The sequence below is a fragment of the Pseudophryne corroboree genome, chromosome 11 (assembly GCF_028390025.1).
Source record: "Pseudophryne corroboree isolate aPseCor3 chromosome 11, aPseCor3.hap2, whole genome shotgun sequence".
In the NCBI taxonomy this organism is placed as follows: domain Eukaryota; kingdom Metazoa; phylum Chordata; class Amphibia; order Anura; family Myobatrachidae; genus Pseudophryne; species Pseudophryne corroboree.
The window spans coordinates 257,346,087-257,363,112 of NC_086454.1; the positions used below are offsets into that span (position 1 = coordinate 257,346,087).

Here is a 17,026-nt window from a genome sequence, read left to right on the forward strand (position 1 = left end):
CCCACGCATCATCACACACTTCATTTAATTTATCTGATTCAGGAAAAACTACAGGTAGTTTTTTCACACTCCACATAATACCCTTTTTGTGGTACTTGTAGTATCAGAAATATGTAACACCTCCTTCATTGCCCTTAACAAGTAACGTGTGGCCCTAAAGGAAAATACGTTTGTTTCTTCACCGTCGACACTGGAGTCAGTGTCCGTGTCTGTGTCGACCGACTGAGGTAAAAGGACGTTTTAACGCCCCTGACGGTGTTTGAGACACCTGGACAGGTACTAATTGGTTTGCCGGCCGGTCTCATGTCGTCAACCGACCTTGCAGCGTGTTGACATTATCACGTAATTCCTTAAATAAGCCATCCATTCCGGTGTCGACTCCCTAGAGAGTGACATCACCATTACAGGCAATTGCTCCGCCTCCTCACCAACATCGTCCTCATACATGTCGACACACACGTACCGACACACAGCACACACACAGGGAATGCTCTGATAGAGGACAGGACCCCACTAGCCCTTTGGGGAGACAGAGGGAGAGTTTGCCAGCACACACCAAAAACGCTATAATTATACAGGGACAACCTTTATATAAGTGTTTTTCCCTTATAGCATTTTAATATATATAGTCATATCGCCAAATAAGTGCCCCCCCTCTCTGTTTTAACCCTGTTTCTGTAGTGCAGTGCAGGGGAGAGCCTGGGGAGCCTTCCCACCAGCATTTCTGTGAGGGAAAATGGCGCTGTGTGCTGAGGAGAATAGGCCCCGCCCCCTTTTCGGCGGGCTTCTTCTCCCGTTTTTCTGAGACCTGGCAGGGGTTAATACATCCATATAGCCCCCAGGGCCTATATGTGATGTATTTTTAGCCAGAATAAGGTACTATCATTGCTGCCCAGGGCGCCCCCCCCAGCGCCCAGCACCCTCAGTGACCGCTGCTATGAAGTGTGCTGACAACAATGGCGCACAGCTGCAGTGCTGTGCGCTACCTTATGAAGACTGAAAAGTCTTCTGCCGCCGGTTTCTGGACCTCTTCACTTTTCGGCATCTGCAAGGGGGTCGGCGGCGCGGCTCCGGGACAACCCCCAGGGTGAGACCTGTGTTCCGACTCCCTCTGGAGCGAATGGTGTCCAGTAGCCTAAGAAGCCAATCCATCCTGCACGCAGGTGAGTTCACTTCTCTCCCCTAAGTCCCTCGATGCAGTGAGCCTGTTGCCAGCAGGACTCACTGAAAATAAAAAAACCTAACAAAACTTTTACTCTAAGCAGCTCTTTAGGAGAGCCACCCTAGATTGCACCCTTCTCGGCCGGGCACAAAAATCTAACTGAGGCTTGGAGGAGGGTCATAGGGGGAGGAGCCAGTGCACACCACCTGATCCTAAAGCTTTTACTTTTGTGCCCTGTCTCCTGCGGAGCCGCTATTCCCCATGGTCCTGACGGAGTCCCCAGCATCCACTAGGACGTCAGAGAAAAGAATTTACTCACCGGTAATTCTATTTCTCGTAGTCCGTAGTGGATGCTGGGGGACTCCCGTCAGGACCATGGGAAATGAGACGGCTCCGCAGGAGACTGGGCACATCTAAAGAAAGATTTCAGGTCTATCTGGTGTGCACTGGCTCCTCCCCCTATGACCCTCCTCCAAGCCTCAGTTAGGATACTGTGCCCGGACGAGCGTACACAATAAGGAAGGATTTTGAATCCCGGGGTAGACTCATACCAGCCACACCCAATCACACCGTATAACTCGTGATAGGAACCCCGGTTAACAGTATGATAACAACGGAGCCTCTGAACAGATGGCTCGCAAACAACCACCCGATTTGTGTAACAATAACTATTTACAAGTATTGCAGACAATCCGCACTTGGGATGGGCGCCCAGCATCCACTACGGACTACGAGAAATAGAATTACCGGTGAGTAATTCGTGATTTTCTCTAACGTCCTAGTGGATGCTGGGGACTCCGTAAGGACCATGGGGATTATACCAAAGCTCCCAAACGGGCGGGAGAGTGCGGATGACTCTGCAACACCGAATGAGAGAACTCCAGGTCCTCCTCAGCCAGGGTATCAAATTTGTAGAATTCGTCAAACGTGTTTGCCCCTGACCAAGTAGCAGCTCGGCAAAGTTGTAAAGCCGAGACCCCTCGGGCAGCCGCCCAAGATGAGCCCACCTTCCTTGTGGAATGGGCTTTTACAGATTTAGGCTGCGGTAGTCCCACCGCAGAATGCGCCAGCTGAATAGTGCTACAAATCCAGCGCGCAATAGGCTGCTTAGAAGCAGGAGCACCCAGTTTGTTGGGTGCATACAGGATAAACAGCGAGTCAGTTTTCCTGACTCCAGCCGTCCTGGAAACATACATTTTCAGGGCCCTGACTACGTCCAGTAACTTGAAATACTCCAAGTTCCTAGTAGCCGCAGGCACCACAATAGGCTGGTTCAAGTGAAACGCTGATACCACCTTCGGGAGAAACTGAGGACGAGTCCTCAACTCTGCCCTATCCATATGGAAAATCAGATAAGGGCTTTTATAGGACAAAGCCGCCAATTCTGACACACGCCTGGCCGAAGCCAGGGCCAACAGCATGACCACTTTCCACGTGAGATATTTCAAATCCACAGTCTTAAGTGGTTCAAACCAATGTGATTTCAGAAACTCCAAAACCACATTGAGATCCCAAGCTGCCACTGGGGGCACAAAAGGAGGCTGAATACGCAGAACTCCTTTGACAAAAGTCTGAACTTCAGGCAGTGAAGCCAGTTCTTTCTGGAAGAAAATCGACAGGGCCGAAATCTGGACCTTAATGGACCCCAATTTGAGGCCCAACGTCACCCCTGCTTGCAGGAAATGCAGGAATCGACCCAGTTGAAATTCCTCCGTTGGGGCCTTCCTGGCCTCACACCAAGCAACATATTTACGCCAAATGCGGTGATAATGTTTTGCGGTGACATCCTTCCTGGCTTTGATCAGGGTAGGGATGTCTTCCTCCGGAATGCCCTTTTCATTCAGGATCCGGTGTTCAACCGCCATGCCGTCAAACGTAGCCGCGGTAAGTCTTGGAACAGACAGGGCCCCTGCTGCAGCATGTCCTGTCTGAGCGGCAGAGGCCAAGGGTCCTCTGAAAGCATCTCTTGAAGTTCCGGGTACCAAGCTCTTCTTGGCCAATCCGGAACCACGAGTATAGTTTTCACTCCTCGCCTTCGTATTATTCTCAGTACCTTGGGAATGAGAGGCAGAGGAGGAAACACATAAACCGACTGGTACACCCAGGGTGTTACTAGAGCGTCCACAGCGATCGCATGAGGGTCCCTTGACCTGGCGCAATATCTTTTGAGCTTTTTGTTAAGGCGGGACGCCATCATGTCCACCTGTGGTCTTTCCCACCGGTTTACCAGCATTTGGAAGACTTCTGGATGAAGTCCCCATTCTCCCGGGTGGAGGTCGTGCCTGCTGAGGAAGTCTGCTTCCCAGTTGTCCACTCCCGGAATGAACACTGCTGTCAGTGCTAACGCATGATTTTCCGCCCATCGGAGAATCCTTGTGGCTTCTACCATTGCCCTCCTGCTTCTTGTGCCGCCCTGTCTGTTTACATGGGCGACCGCCGTGATGTTGTCTGATTGGATCAGTACCGGCTGGTTCTGAAGCAGGGGCCTTGCTTGGCTTAGGGCATTATAAATGGCCCTTAGCTCTAGAATATTTATGTGAAGCGAAATCTCCTGATTTGACCACAGTCCTTGGAAATTTCTTCCCTGTGTGACTGCGCCCCAGCCCCGAAGGCTGGCATCCGTGGTCACCAGGACCCAGTCCTGTATACCGAATCTGCGGCCCTCTAGTAGATGAGCCCTCTGCAGCCACCACAGCAGCGACACCCTGGTCCTTGCCGACAGGGTTATCCGCTGTTGCATCTGGAGATGGGACCCGGACCATTTGTCAAACAGGTCCCACTGGAAAGTCCTTGCGTGGAACCTTCCGAATGGAATTGCTAAGTACGAAGCTACCATTTTTCCCAGGACTCGTGTGCATTGATGTACCGACACCTGTCCCGGTTTTAGGAGGTCTCTGACTAGAGATGACAACTCCTCGGCTTTTTCCACTGGAAGAAACACTTTTTTCTGGTCTGTGTCCAGAATCATTCCCAGGAACAGAAGACGTGTCGTCGGGACCACCTGTGACTTTGGAATATTGAGAATCCAGCCGTGCTGTTGTAGCACTTCCCGAGAAAGTGCTACCCCCACTACCAACTGTTCCTTGGACCTCGCCTTTATCAGGATATCGTCCAAGTACGGGATAATTAAAACTCCCTTCTTGCGAAGGAGTATCATCATTTCGGCCATTACCTTGGTAAAGACCCTCGGTGCCGTGGATAACCCAAACGGCAGCGTCTGGAACTGATAGTGACAGTCCTGTACCACAAATCTGAGGTACTCCTGGTGAGGAGGGTAAATGGGGACATGCAGGTACGCATCCTTGATGTCCAGGGAGACCATGTAATTCCCCTCGTTCAGGCTCGCAATAACCGCCCTGAGCGATTCCATCTTGAACTTGAACCTTTTGATATAAGTGTTCAAGGATTTTAAATTTAAGATGGGTCTCACCTTGACAATCACTTCCTGTGAATACAGTTTTTGGATAGCCACCAACACTGCCTCCCTGGCAGAGGGAGTTGCTGGTAAGGCAGATTTTAGAAACCGGCGGGGGGGGGGGGGGGGGGGACATCTCGAATTCCAGCCTGTACCCCTGAGATACTACTTGAAGGGTCCAGGGATCCACCTGTGAGAGCCCACTGTGTGCTGAAATTTCTGAGACGTGCCCCCACCGTACCCGGATCCGCCTGTGAAGCCCCAGCGTCATGCTGTGGACTTACCGGACGCGGGGGAGGACTTTTGCTCTTGGGAACTGGCTGTATGCTGCAGCTTTTTCCCTCTACCTTTGCCTCTCGGCAGAAAGGATGCGCCTCGAGCCCTCTTGTGTTTATGGGGGCGAAAGGACTGTACTTGATAATACGGTGCCTTCTTTTGCTGTGGGGTAGCCTGTGGCAAAAATGTCGATTTCCCAGCCGTAGCTGTGGAAACGAGGTCTGAAAGACCATCCCCAAACAGTTCCACCCCCTTATAAGGCAAAACTTCCATGTGCCTTTTTGAATCGGCATCACCTGACCACTGCCGAGTCCATAACCCCCTTCTGGCGGCAATGGACATTGCGCTTATTTTTGATGCCAGCCGGCAAATATCCCTCTGTGCATCACGCATGTATAAGACAGCGTCTTTTATATGCTCTACTGTCAGCAAAATAGTGTCCCTATCCAGGGTATCAATATTATCCGACAGGGAATCTGACCACGCAGCAGCAGCACTGCACATCCATGCTGATGCAATCGCTGGTCGCAATATAATGCCCGTGTGTGTATATATAGCTTTTAGGGTAGCCTCCTGCTTTCTATCAGCAGGATCCTTTAGGGCGACCGTATCCGGAGACGGTAGTGCCACCTGTTTTGATAAACGTGTAAGCGCTTTATCTACCCTAGGGGATGTTTCCCAACGTGACCTATCCTCTGGCGGGAAAGGGTACGCTGCCAATAACCGTTTAGAAATTATCAATTTCTTATCGGGGGAAGTCCAGGCTTCCTCACACACCTCATTTAATTCCTCAGATGCAGGAAAAACTACTGGTAGTTTTTTCTCACCGAACATAATACCCTTTTTTGTGGTACCTGGGGTACTATCAGAAATGTGTAATACATTTTTCATTGCCTCAATCATGTAACGGGTGGACCTATTGGAGGGTACACTAGTCTCATCGTCGTCGACACTGGAGTCGGTATCCGTGTCGACATCTGTGTCTGCCATCTGAGGTAGCGGGCGTTTTAAAGCCCCTGATGACATTTGAGACGCTGGAACAGTCACAAGCTGAGTAGCCGGCTGTCCTATGTCGTCAAACCTTTTATGTAAGGAGCTGACACTGTCACGTAATTCCTTCCATAAGTCCATCCACACAGGTGTCGACCCCTCAGGGGGTGACAACACATTTACAGGCATTTGCTCTGCCTCCACATCATTTTCCTCATCATACACGTCGACACAGCGGTACCGACACACAGCACACACACAGGGAATGCTCTGACAGAGGACAGGACCCCACAAAGCCCTTTGGGGAGACAGAGGGAGAGTATGCCAGCACACACCAGAGCGCTATATACCACAGGGATATCACCTATAAAGAGTGTTTTCCCTTATAGCTGCATATATATATTATACTGCGCCTAAATTTGTGCCCCCCCTCTCTTTTTTACCCTTTCTGTAGTGCAGGACTGCAGGGGAGAGCCAGGGAGCGATCCTTCCAGCGGAGCTGTGAGGGAAAATGGCGCCAGTGTGCTGAGGGAGATGGCTCCGCCCCTTTTTCGGCGGGCTTTCTCCCGCTTTTTGTGTTATTCTGGCAGGGGTAATTTACACCTATATAGCCTCTGGGGCTATATATGGTGTCAGTTTTGCCAGCCAAGGTGTTAATATTGCTGCTCAGGGCGCCCCCCCACAGCGCCCTGCACCCATCAGTGACCGAAGTGTGTGGTGTGCATGAGGAGCAATGGCGCACAGCTGCAGTGCTGTGCGCTACCTTGGAGAAGGCAGAAGTCTTCAGCCGCCGATTTTCCGGACCTTCTTGCTTCTGGCTCTGTAAGGGGGACGGCGGCGCGGCTCCGGGAACGGACGACGAGGTCGGGTCCTGTGTGCGATCCCCCTGGAGCTAATGGTGTCCAGTAGCCTAAGAAGCCCAAGCTACCACCACTTAGGTAGGTTCGCTTCTTCTCCCCTTAGTCCCTCGCTGCAGTGAGCCTGTTGCCAGCAGGTCTCACTGTAAAATCAAAAACCTAAACTATACTTTCTTTCTAGGAGCTCAGGAGAGCCCCTAGTGTGCATCCAGCTCGGCCGGGCACAGAAATCTAACTGAGGCTTGGAGGAGGGTCATAGGGGGAGGAGCCAGTGCACACCAGATAGACCTAAATCTTTCTTTAGATGTGCCCAGTCTCCTGCGGAGCCGTCTATTCCCCATGGTCCTTACGGAGTCCCCAGCATCCACTAGGACGTCAGAGAAACCTTTGTTTTCTGATGGCTCAATGCACACTAACTTTGTTTAATACACAAAGTTATTAAAAATATTGTATTAAATGACCTTCAGGCTGTGTGTATAAGGTGTATATGAACCATAAAACGATTGTGTGAATGCAGACACACTTTGTTTAATGCACAAAGTTATAAAAAATATTGGCTAAAATTGCCTTCAGGCTGTGTGTATAAGGTGTATATGTAACATAAATGCATTCCGTGCTTAGACTTGGGTCCCATCACCATGATATCTCATTATGGTATGCAATTATTCCAAAATACGGAGAAATCCGATATCCAAAATACCTCTGGTCCCAAGCATTTTGGATAAGGGATACTCAACCTGTATATATATATATATATATATATATATATATATATATATATATATATATATATATATATACACACACACACACACCTCTATATCACAGCGCGGTCCATGACATGAGGATATACAACATATTATGTAAAGGTACACTTTTTCTCAACTAACGCTGTCTGTGTCAAGAGATGTAGGATACTCAAGTGAATGTAAAGTCACGGCTCTGTATACAGGCGGCTTTACATGGGAGACTGTGCCCTGCAATCCCAGAGATCAGCAGCTGCTGCTGCAATGCTATAAGATGGCGCCTAGTTTCTCGGTGAGGGAAAGTATGAGGCAGCTCCAGGGCGGGAAATCTGCAAAGAGATCGCTACAGGTCAAGCGCCACCTCCCCTATGCGGGACTTCCACCCCGGGTACTGTGAGTCTTATTAAATAGGGTGTTAGTACACCCGACCTGTACTCAGACGCCCCGGTGGTCTAATGGGGTCCCTGCTTGGTGACAGTGTCCACGCCAGCGCCACGTCCCGTCTCCCTAGGTCGCGGTGGGGACATGATTTAATGGCGGGTCCCGCCTGGGGGACCCCCTTACCTCTTCCCCATAGCAGCCACGCGAACCAGGAGAGCGGTCTGTGACTCTGTGCCTAAGCCGGACTTCTCCGTCGCAAGTACCAGAGAACCAGTCCAACAAAGGAAATCTTCTTAGAAAAGCTTTTTCAAGGCTGCCCAGTGCAGCCCTCCTGTTAGGTGACCTGTTGCTGTAGGCACCAACTCGAAACTGAGCTCTCAGTGCCTGGAGGTGGGGTTACAGAGGAGGCCCCAATGCATCCTGGGACAGCTAAAGCTTTAGCCTGTTGGTGCCTCTCAAGATCCACTCTACACCCCCAATGTTTTCCCTGTGGAAACCAATGTAACCTGCCGCAGAAAAAAAGGGATAGCTAAAACACAACTTCCTCTGAACCAGAAATCACCTATCCAATTTCTGTTACACCTAAAAACAAAAAGTTCTGCCCACTGGTGAGAGGGCGCGAAGAAAACAAAGTTTATTTTTCCTTATGAACAAGGTAACAGAGAACGGAAAATGGGGCAGTTCAAACTGCTAAGACTAACTCATGAACACCTTGTCTACTGGACAGGTCGTTGAACCATGCTGAGGGTCCTCATAGTCTATGTTCTCACTAATCCAACCTTTATTAATAGTTGATGGTCCCAAACTGAAGTCCGCTAGCAAGTGGAGCAGAACAGATTTCTGATCCATATGAGATATGCTAGATCCACTCATTGAGGCATAACCACTCATAGAGGCAAACATTCTCAAGGAAAAAAAAGAGCATCGCTGGAGTCCCTAGGAGGAAAGAAGGCGGAATCTGTTGACTTAGCTTAAGACACTCTAACCACCTTGCCAGTTCTGTGATGAAGTGTGGTAGCGCACTGGCCCAGGTTGACTCCACCAATCTGGATGTGTACTCTCCAGACATGTGAGGTCCTAGGTCTTCAGTCTCACAAGCAGCACTTTGGGCTTCTGGTTTCCAACATCTTCCTATCATGCAGATAGATTGGTGCTGCTGTGACTGTCACAGCTCCTTGATTATGGGACTGTGCACCAGTGCCCTGGGAACACCGTTCAGTGTACACTAACAGGGTGATCACCCACTTCAGGAGCTATATAATGAGAGGGGTAGTGGTAGAGAAGCACTGAACAAGAGCTATGTCTGACCGCCTTACAGAGAACTTCAATGTCACAAAAAAAAGGCACTAACAAATACTGACAACCGATTGGTGGAGGAGGGATGGAGACAGAATGCAAACAAATTTCAGTTGTGTTGAGTGCCCACTCTTTAACCAGTGTTACCTCTACACCCCAAAGTAAACCATATCCCCCAAGCAGATGAATGAGAAATGAATGCACGTTACAATGTAGGTCAACTCTATTTGGGCACTTGATTATTCTGCTCAGATAGTATAATTTAACATTTGCTGTACACAATCATGACTGATTTACAGACAACAAACAATGCTGCAAGAGTATAAAGGTACAGTATACAGACATGAAATAAGTCACACAGACTTGAGGTCCCCTGTTAGTGTTGTAGATATCGGGCTCCTTTAGTCAGCAAAGGCATACTATTAGCACAAATTCCAATATTTGAGGAAAAATTATCCATACCTTTTTTGTTCTTCCACATCTCTGGGATATTTTTCAGAGAATGAGGCCTTCTGGCTGGGCTTGTACGGGTTAATGCTACAAAGAAATCAGAAAGTCAGCATATCTGCAGTAAAACAATTGTATATATTTGATGTGGTCACACTGCCCTTTTATAACTAGACTACACAGGCATACTATTAAAAACATAGCTAGATGCTCTGAGCGTCCATGACAAAAGCTCTATTGGTGCCCCAAGCTATCCCCCTTCACCGTTAATACAACACACTGCACACAAACATGTGTAACAGGTAACACTTAAGTTAGGTTATCTGCTTCTAACAACCGTGGAATTACGGATAGTCAAATAAGGGCGGAATTCAATGGTTTTCTCCCCCCTCCCGCCCTCGATCGCAGATGCTGGTAGCTATTCAATTGTTTCTGCCAACAGGTGTGATATCTTAATTTCAGCTCGCTACCACCAGAGGTGGAGAGCTGAAATGCGCAAAAAGTGACCCATTTGGGTGCCCAAATGGGACTTTTCACAATTGCGCCCATGACTTTAGTCAGGTTTTGCCAATTTACGCAGCTAAACCAGACTGATATGGGCGCGATCAGGGGGATCAATTGAATATTGCCCCATGATCTCCTGTCACTTTAGACGCAAGAAAACAATTGAATTCCACCCTTAAAGTCAATTACTAGTGAGCCTGACCCAAATACAGGAGACTAAAACATGAAAACTTACTCAAAAAGACGAGGTATCCAGCTTGGCTTCCTGAGGAAACACAAGTGTTAGAATGAACTGACAGGCACTGTTGGTTATTTAATAATATGATACATAGCAACAAGACATTAGATGTAATCCCTTTAATCCAAAACAAAGTAATTATACATTCATACTTTGTAAATTACTGGAATGAGAGCATTCATGCATACCGACTTCACTTTTCTTTTTCGATGCAATTACAACAGGGACAGAGACAATACTCCAATATATTGCTGGCACCTAATGTTTTGGGATAATTGATACATATCAAATTAATAGAAATAAACAGTGCAGTTTATAGAAAGACCCATATCAAAGAGAATGAGTCCCTGAAATAGAATGATTAAACGTTGGAATAATTCTGTATGACGCGGTTTGTCCTCAGTGCCTCTCCTTTGGCCTATTTATATTACTAGCTGTGCAGTGGAGCAGAATCTTGGAGAGCACATGATTTTACATTCTGCTTGCATTTCAACTGCAGAGAGCATTGGGACAGACGTAGGAGAAGAGAACACGCCGGTAACGGGGAGGAAGTTGGGGTGGGCGGACAAAGCATCAAAGATGGTTACGGAGTGGTACTGAGGGATTGGGGTTGACTGAGGCGACCAGGGTCCCTTTACATTTATGTGTGTGCATATAAGGAATAGAAGTCCAATTTGGTTATAAACAATGAAAATAACGGAAAGTGAGATATTGGGGGGAAATTAACCCCCCCCCACACTCCTCCCTAAATATAAACAAAAGTGCTCTCTACCCTAAGGGGTAGTGAATTATTTTATGCTACACTGAGCTGCTACTAAGTGCGGCTGCAGCTGCACGGATTCGGGCAGGTGGAGGACTTTGGCCGTAATTGAATTCCCCTAATACGCTGAGAAAAGTTTAGCACCAAAGATACCTTTATCATTTACAGACCATGGGGGGTAATTCCGAGTTGATCGCAGCAGAAAACTTTTTAGCAGTTGGGCAAAACCATATGCACTGCAGGTGTGGCAGATATAACATTTGCAAAGAGAGTTAGATTTGGGTGGGTTATTTCGTTTCTGTGCAGGGTAAATACTGGCTGCTTTATTTTTACACTGCAATTTAGATTTCAGTTTGAACACACCCCACCCAAATCTAACTCTCTCTGCACATGTTATATCTGCCCCCCCTGCACTGCACATGGTTTTGCCCAACTGCTAACAAGTTTTCTGCTGCGATCAACTTGGAATTAGGCCCCATGAGAAATTGGCACAGTATAGAACAGAGTAATTTCTATATATGCTATACTGGGAATAAACTACTGCTTGGGTCAGTCAGAAAACCACATTGTACAGGAAACATTAGTTTGGGTGAAGGGTATAGTATGTTGCTATGGTATCAGAAGTGAGAGAATGTACAGGCAGTGAGGTTGCTATGGTGGCATCTCCAGGGAGCTTATTTTATTCAAAAGGAATTCCCCCTGGAGTTGTACAAATGGGATTTTCCCAAGACTTGTTCTGCTTTTGGTAAAGAGGGGGTTGGGTAAAATTAGTTAGAACACACTGATATTAAATCCAATATAAGAACCCTGACAAAAGATGTTAAGAGCTAAAAAAAAAGATGCACAAGAAATAAGCATTTTGTTTTCTAATTTATGGTGTGAGACACACTCAGTGAGACCTAAGAACATTCCAAGACCAGCAAATCCCAATGACGCATCTGTGAACGGAATTCACCAGTACTGAAAACCCAACAGAGAATTGTTAGCAACAAATGTTTTTCTGACTCAGTATTAATGACAACATTTATTTAATATACATCATGAGGATATCCACATATACATCATGTGTAATCTCACAATGATAGGCAACATAAAATATCACCTGTCAAAGACAGGAGGCATATCAAAAAAATACAAGTACGTATTTTGTGTGGTGGGTAGCCCGTGGCCAGCCATGTTACATTCATTTGTTTTTATTTGTTACTATGTGTCTTTATGTGTTGTGATGTGTGGTGTATCGTATTCCTTATGTGGTCCATGTCCATATTGATATATGTGTCTTCTGGACGATTGCATATGTGACTATGTCCTCCAGCATTCCAGCACTGTGTTAATATGCTGTAATGTTCTATGAATACTATGATGCTCTGTCACCAGTGTTATGAAGATTTTGGATTTTAGAAAGAATCTACACATAACTGATCAGATATGTTTTTAGTTTTTATATGATGATGGGTGTCTGATGGTGTTTTCTTGATTTTTTTTTTCCTTTTATTGTTAACTTTGTAAAATGATATAAAACTCAATAAAAAGTTATTGAATTGAAAAAAATATATACTAGTACAAAAAACACAAAGATGTGCTTTAAAAACAAAAAGAAAGTAAAAATGGAATTTGTTATGTCACTCTACGACATGTTTTGTGGGTGACCTCCGCTCCTCAGACATACAGTACTGTGTTACTTTTATGTTGTCTACCACTGTGATAGTTCCCTCTCCAACACAAATATTAAAATTTTATGTTAGATGGCGATTCATATTGTGCCTGCTTCACTACCAAATATATTTAAATGAATATATTGGATGGGAGGTTCCATTCCATTCATATCATATTCAAGTTACAACTTCTAATCTAAACCACACTGTGAATCCACAATACTCCAGGGTTCCTCAGTCTAAAGCTGGGTAGGAACTATACAATATACTGGCCAGTGGCAGATCACAATGATTATTGTATAGTGTATGTCCCCAAAACCACACAATTCATAATTTTATATATTGGGTGGTCGAATTGTCCTACCTGATGTGCTCCACTTTAGATGGTACAATGCCACAGGCAATGTGGTGTTGTTACATTAAGCATGTAAAGATATATTGCGTTTGTACGGAAATGCAATAAGGAGATTTATGGTAGACTTACCATAGTTAAATCTCTTTCTGCGAGGTACACTGGATTCCACAGGGAATAACATTGGGGTGTAGAGTTGGATCTTGATCCGAGGCACCAACAGGCTAAAGCTTTGACTATTCTCAGGATGCACTGCACCGCCTCCTCTACAACTCCGCTTGCAGGCACTGGAGCCCCGTTTCGTTAACCAGTCCAATGCAGAAGCAGGTAAAAGAGACGGCAGATGTTAGTCACATAGAACCAGGTTCTCACGACAGGAGAAGGGACCAGCGGCTAATGCCATACAAATACAAAGAAGCCAAGTGCGTCAGGGTGGGCGCCCTGTGGAATCCAGTGTACCTCACAGAAAGATTTAACTATGGTAAGTCTTACCATAAATCTCCTTTTCTGCAGCGGGGTACACTGGTATTCCACAGGGAATAACATCGGGGATGTCCTAGAGCAGTTCCTCATGGGAGGGGACGCACTGTAGCGGGTACAAGAACCCGGCGTCCAAAGGAAGCATCCTGTGAGGAGGAAGTATCAAAGGCATAGAACCTAATGAACAGAGGACCACGTAGCCGCGTTGAACAATTGTTCTGCGGACGTGCCACGGCAGGCCGCCCAAGAAGGTCCAACAGGCCGAGTAGAATGGGCCTTGAAAGCTGCAGGAGCTGGAAGACCAGCCTGTGCATAAGATTGTGCAATCACCATTCTAATCCATCTGGCCAAGGTATGCTTATTCGCAGGCCAGCCACGTTTGTGAAAACCAAAAAGTACAAAAAGGGAACCTGACCTCCACATATATACGGACAGCCCGTACCACATCCAAAGACCGCTCTGTGGAGCACAAATCATTAGAGATAAAGGCCAGAACCACAATCTCTTGGTTAAGGTGAAAAGATGACACCACCTTAGGCAAAGTCCGAAACCCTTCTAGCAGGAGGCAATAGTCAGCAATAGGAGGACCTTGGCAGTGAGCCACTTAAGGTCAACCGTCTCAAGAGGTTCAAATGGAGACTCTTGTAGGGCTTTCAGGACAATGGACAAATCCCATGGACCCACAGGAGGGATATAAGGAGGCTGAATTCGCAATACGCCCTGAGTGAATGTATGAACGTCAGCAATAGATGCAATTTTCTACTGAAATCACACCGACAAGGCAGATATGTGAACCTTGGGGGAGGCCAGACGAAGTCTTAAGTCCAGGACTTGTTGCAAAAAAGCCAAAAGTCTGGAAGTACTAAACTTAGAAGCATCGTAATTCTTAGCAGCACACCAGGTTAAGTAAGAATTCCAGACCCTATAGTAAATCCGTGCTGAAGCCGGTTTGCGGGCCTTCAACATAGTTTGGACAAACGCCTCGGAAAATCCTTTCACTCTCAGGAGGGAACCTTCAAGAGCCACGCTGTCAAAGCCAGTCTGGCCAGGTCCGGGTAGACACAAGGGCCCTGAACGTGGTGATCTGGGCGTTGAGGAAGTAGAAGAGGACGCTCTATCCACAGACCTTGCAGGTCTGAGAACCAATGCCGTCTGGGCCATGCTGGAGCAACTAGAAGTAGTATTCCTCCTTGCTTGAACTTCTGTAGAACCCTGGGCAGGAGTGACACTGGAGGGAACACGTAGGGCAGCCGAAAGTTCCATGGAATTGCCAGTGCGTCCACGAACACTGCTTGAGGATCCCTTGTCCTTGATCCGAAAACCAAAACTTTGTGATTGTGTCGAGACGACATCAGGTCTACATCTGGTAGGCCCCACTTGTCCACTAGGAGTTGAAAGACTTCCTGATGAAGACTCTACTCACCGGCGTACACATCCTGACTACTGAGGAAATCCGCTTCCCAGTTGAGGACTCCCGGAATGAACACTGCCGATATTGCTGGCAGATGGCGTTTCACCCAACGAAGGATTTTTTACACTTCCGTCATGGTCATGCGGCTTCGAGTGCCGCCTTGATGATTTATGTATGCCACTGTGGTGGCGTTGTCTGATTGTACTTGAACAGGCCTGTTCCGTAGTAGAGGCAATGCATTGAACACAGCTCACAACTCCAGAATTTTTATTGGGAGAAGAGATTCCTCCCTGGTCCACCGACACTGGAGAGAGTGTTGCTCCAACACCATGCCCCAACCTCACAGACTTGCGTCCGTCGTCAGAAGGACCCAGTTGGGGATCCAGAAGGGACGGCCCCTGCTCAACTGTTGGTCCTGTAGCCACGATCTCAGTGATTGACAAACCTCCGGAGTCAAGGAGATCATTTGAGATCTGATCCGATGAGGCAGGCCGTCCCACTTGGAAAGGATTAACCTCTGAAGAGGGAATGAAATTGAGCGTACACTACCATGTCGAAAGCAGACACCATGAGGCCTAGTACTTGCATCGCTGAGTGTATCAACACTCTTGGGCGACAGAGGAAGCATCAAATCCTGTCCTGTAGTTTCAGGACTTTCTCCGGAGACAGAAACAACCTTTGGCTGTGTGTGTCCAACAGTGCCCCCAGGTGCACCATGCTCCGAGCAGGGACCAGCGAAGACTTTTTCCAGTTGATGAGCCACCCGTGGTCTTGTAGGAATTGGACCGTCAGTTCCAGATGACTGGGGAGAACCTCTTGCGAGTTCGCCAGGATCAGCAAGTCGTCCAGATACGGCAGGATACTGATTCCCTATGGCGGAGAAGGGCCGTCATCACGGCCATGTCCTTGGTGAAGATCCGAGGGGCCATAGCCAATCCAAATGGCAGAGCCTGGAATTGATCATGTAGGTTGCCAATAGCAAACCGCAGATATTGGTGATGTGAAATGGCAATAGGTATATGCAGGTAAGCATCCTGTATGTCCAGGGATACCATGTAGTCCTTGGGTTCCATAGCCAGTACAATAGAGCACAGAGTTTCCATACAGAATTTGGACACTCCCACAAATTTGTTCAATGATTTGAGGTTGAGTATTGGCCGGAAGGACCCATTTGGCTTCGGAACTAGAAACAGGGTCGAATAGTATCCCCTGACTCTCTGGGACAGAGGTACCGGCACTATCATTCCCGTGTCCAGGAGGGATTGCACAACCAAGTGTAGAGCTTGCGCTTTCAACGGATCCGACGGGATAACCGTTGAGCAGAACTGGCGAGGGAGACGTCTCTTGAAAAACAGTGCGTACCCGTGAGAGACAACTTCCCGCACCCAGGCATCCGAAGTGGTCTTTAACCACACCTGGGCGAACTGCAGAAGTCGGCCTCCCACCCTGAGATCCCCCAGGGGGAGGCCCGCCCCGTCATGCAGCAAGCTTGTCTTGTCTGGAAGCAGGCCGTCGGGTGGCCCAGGATTGTTTAGGTTTGGACTTAGTGGTTTTGGAGCACGGGCCTGTCTCGGGTACGGCTGACCTTTTGCTGTCCCTGGAAGTCGAAAGGAACCAAAAGTGGTACTCTTAGCCTTCGGAGCAGAAGGATTAGTATTTGAGAGAAACGCAGTCTTAGCAGATGCTAAGTCACTCACAAACTTGTTCAGATCCTCCCCAAAAAGGATGTCTCCCTTAAAAGGGAGCACCTCAAAGTTCTTTTTAGAATCCAGGTCCACCTTTCAGGACCTTAACCACATAATACGACGAGCCAGTATAGACGCAGTAGACGCCTTGGCCGCCATAACACCTGCGTCAGAAGCCGCCTCCTGAATATAGTGGGAGGCTGTGGCAATATACGACAGATATTGTCTGGCAGTGTCAGAAAAATCCTGAGGCAGCTCATCCTCAATTGCCTGAACCCATGCTTCAATTCCTTTTGCAGCCCAGGAAGCTGCCGTAGTTGGTCTATCTACAGCTCCTGGAAGGGAGTAAATAGACTTCAGGCATCCCTCCA

General features: G+C 47.6%; 1 protein-coding gene across 3 annotated transcripts in view; it reads right to left on the reverse strand.

Annotated features, from left to right (window-relative positions):
- Positions 1-17,026, reverse strand: part of LOC134969405 (nuclear receptor coactivator 5-like) — a 147,652-nt gene that overhangs the window by 89,672 nt on the left and 40,954 nt on the right. For all 3 annotated transcript variants that reach the window (XM_063945345.1, XM_063945344.1, XM_063945346.1), the window contains 2 exons: positions 10,310-10,339; positions 9,586-9,660 (listed from right to left, as the gene is read on the reverse strand). In XM_063945345.1, coding sequence (XP_063801415.1) covers positions 9,586-9,660; positions 10,310-10,339 — 105 coding nt within the window. The remainder of the gene's footprint in view (positions 1-9,585; positions 9,661-10,309; positions 10,340-17,026) is intronic.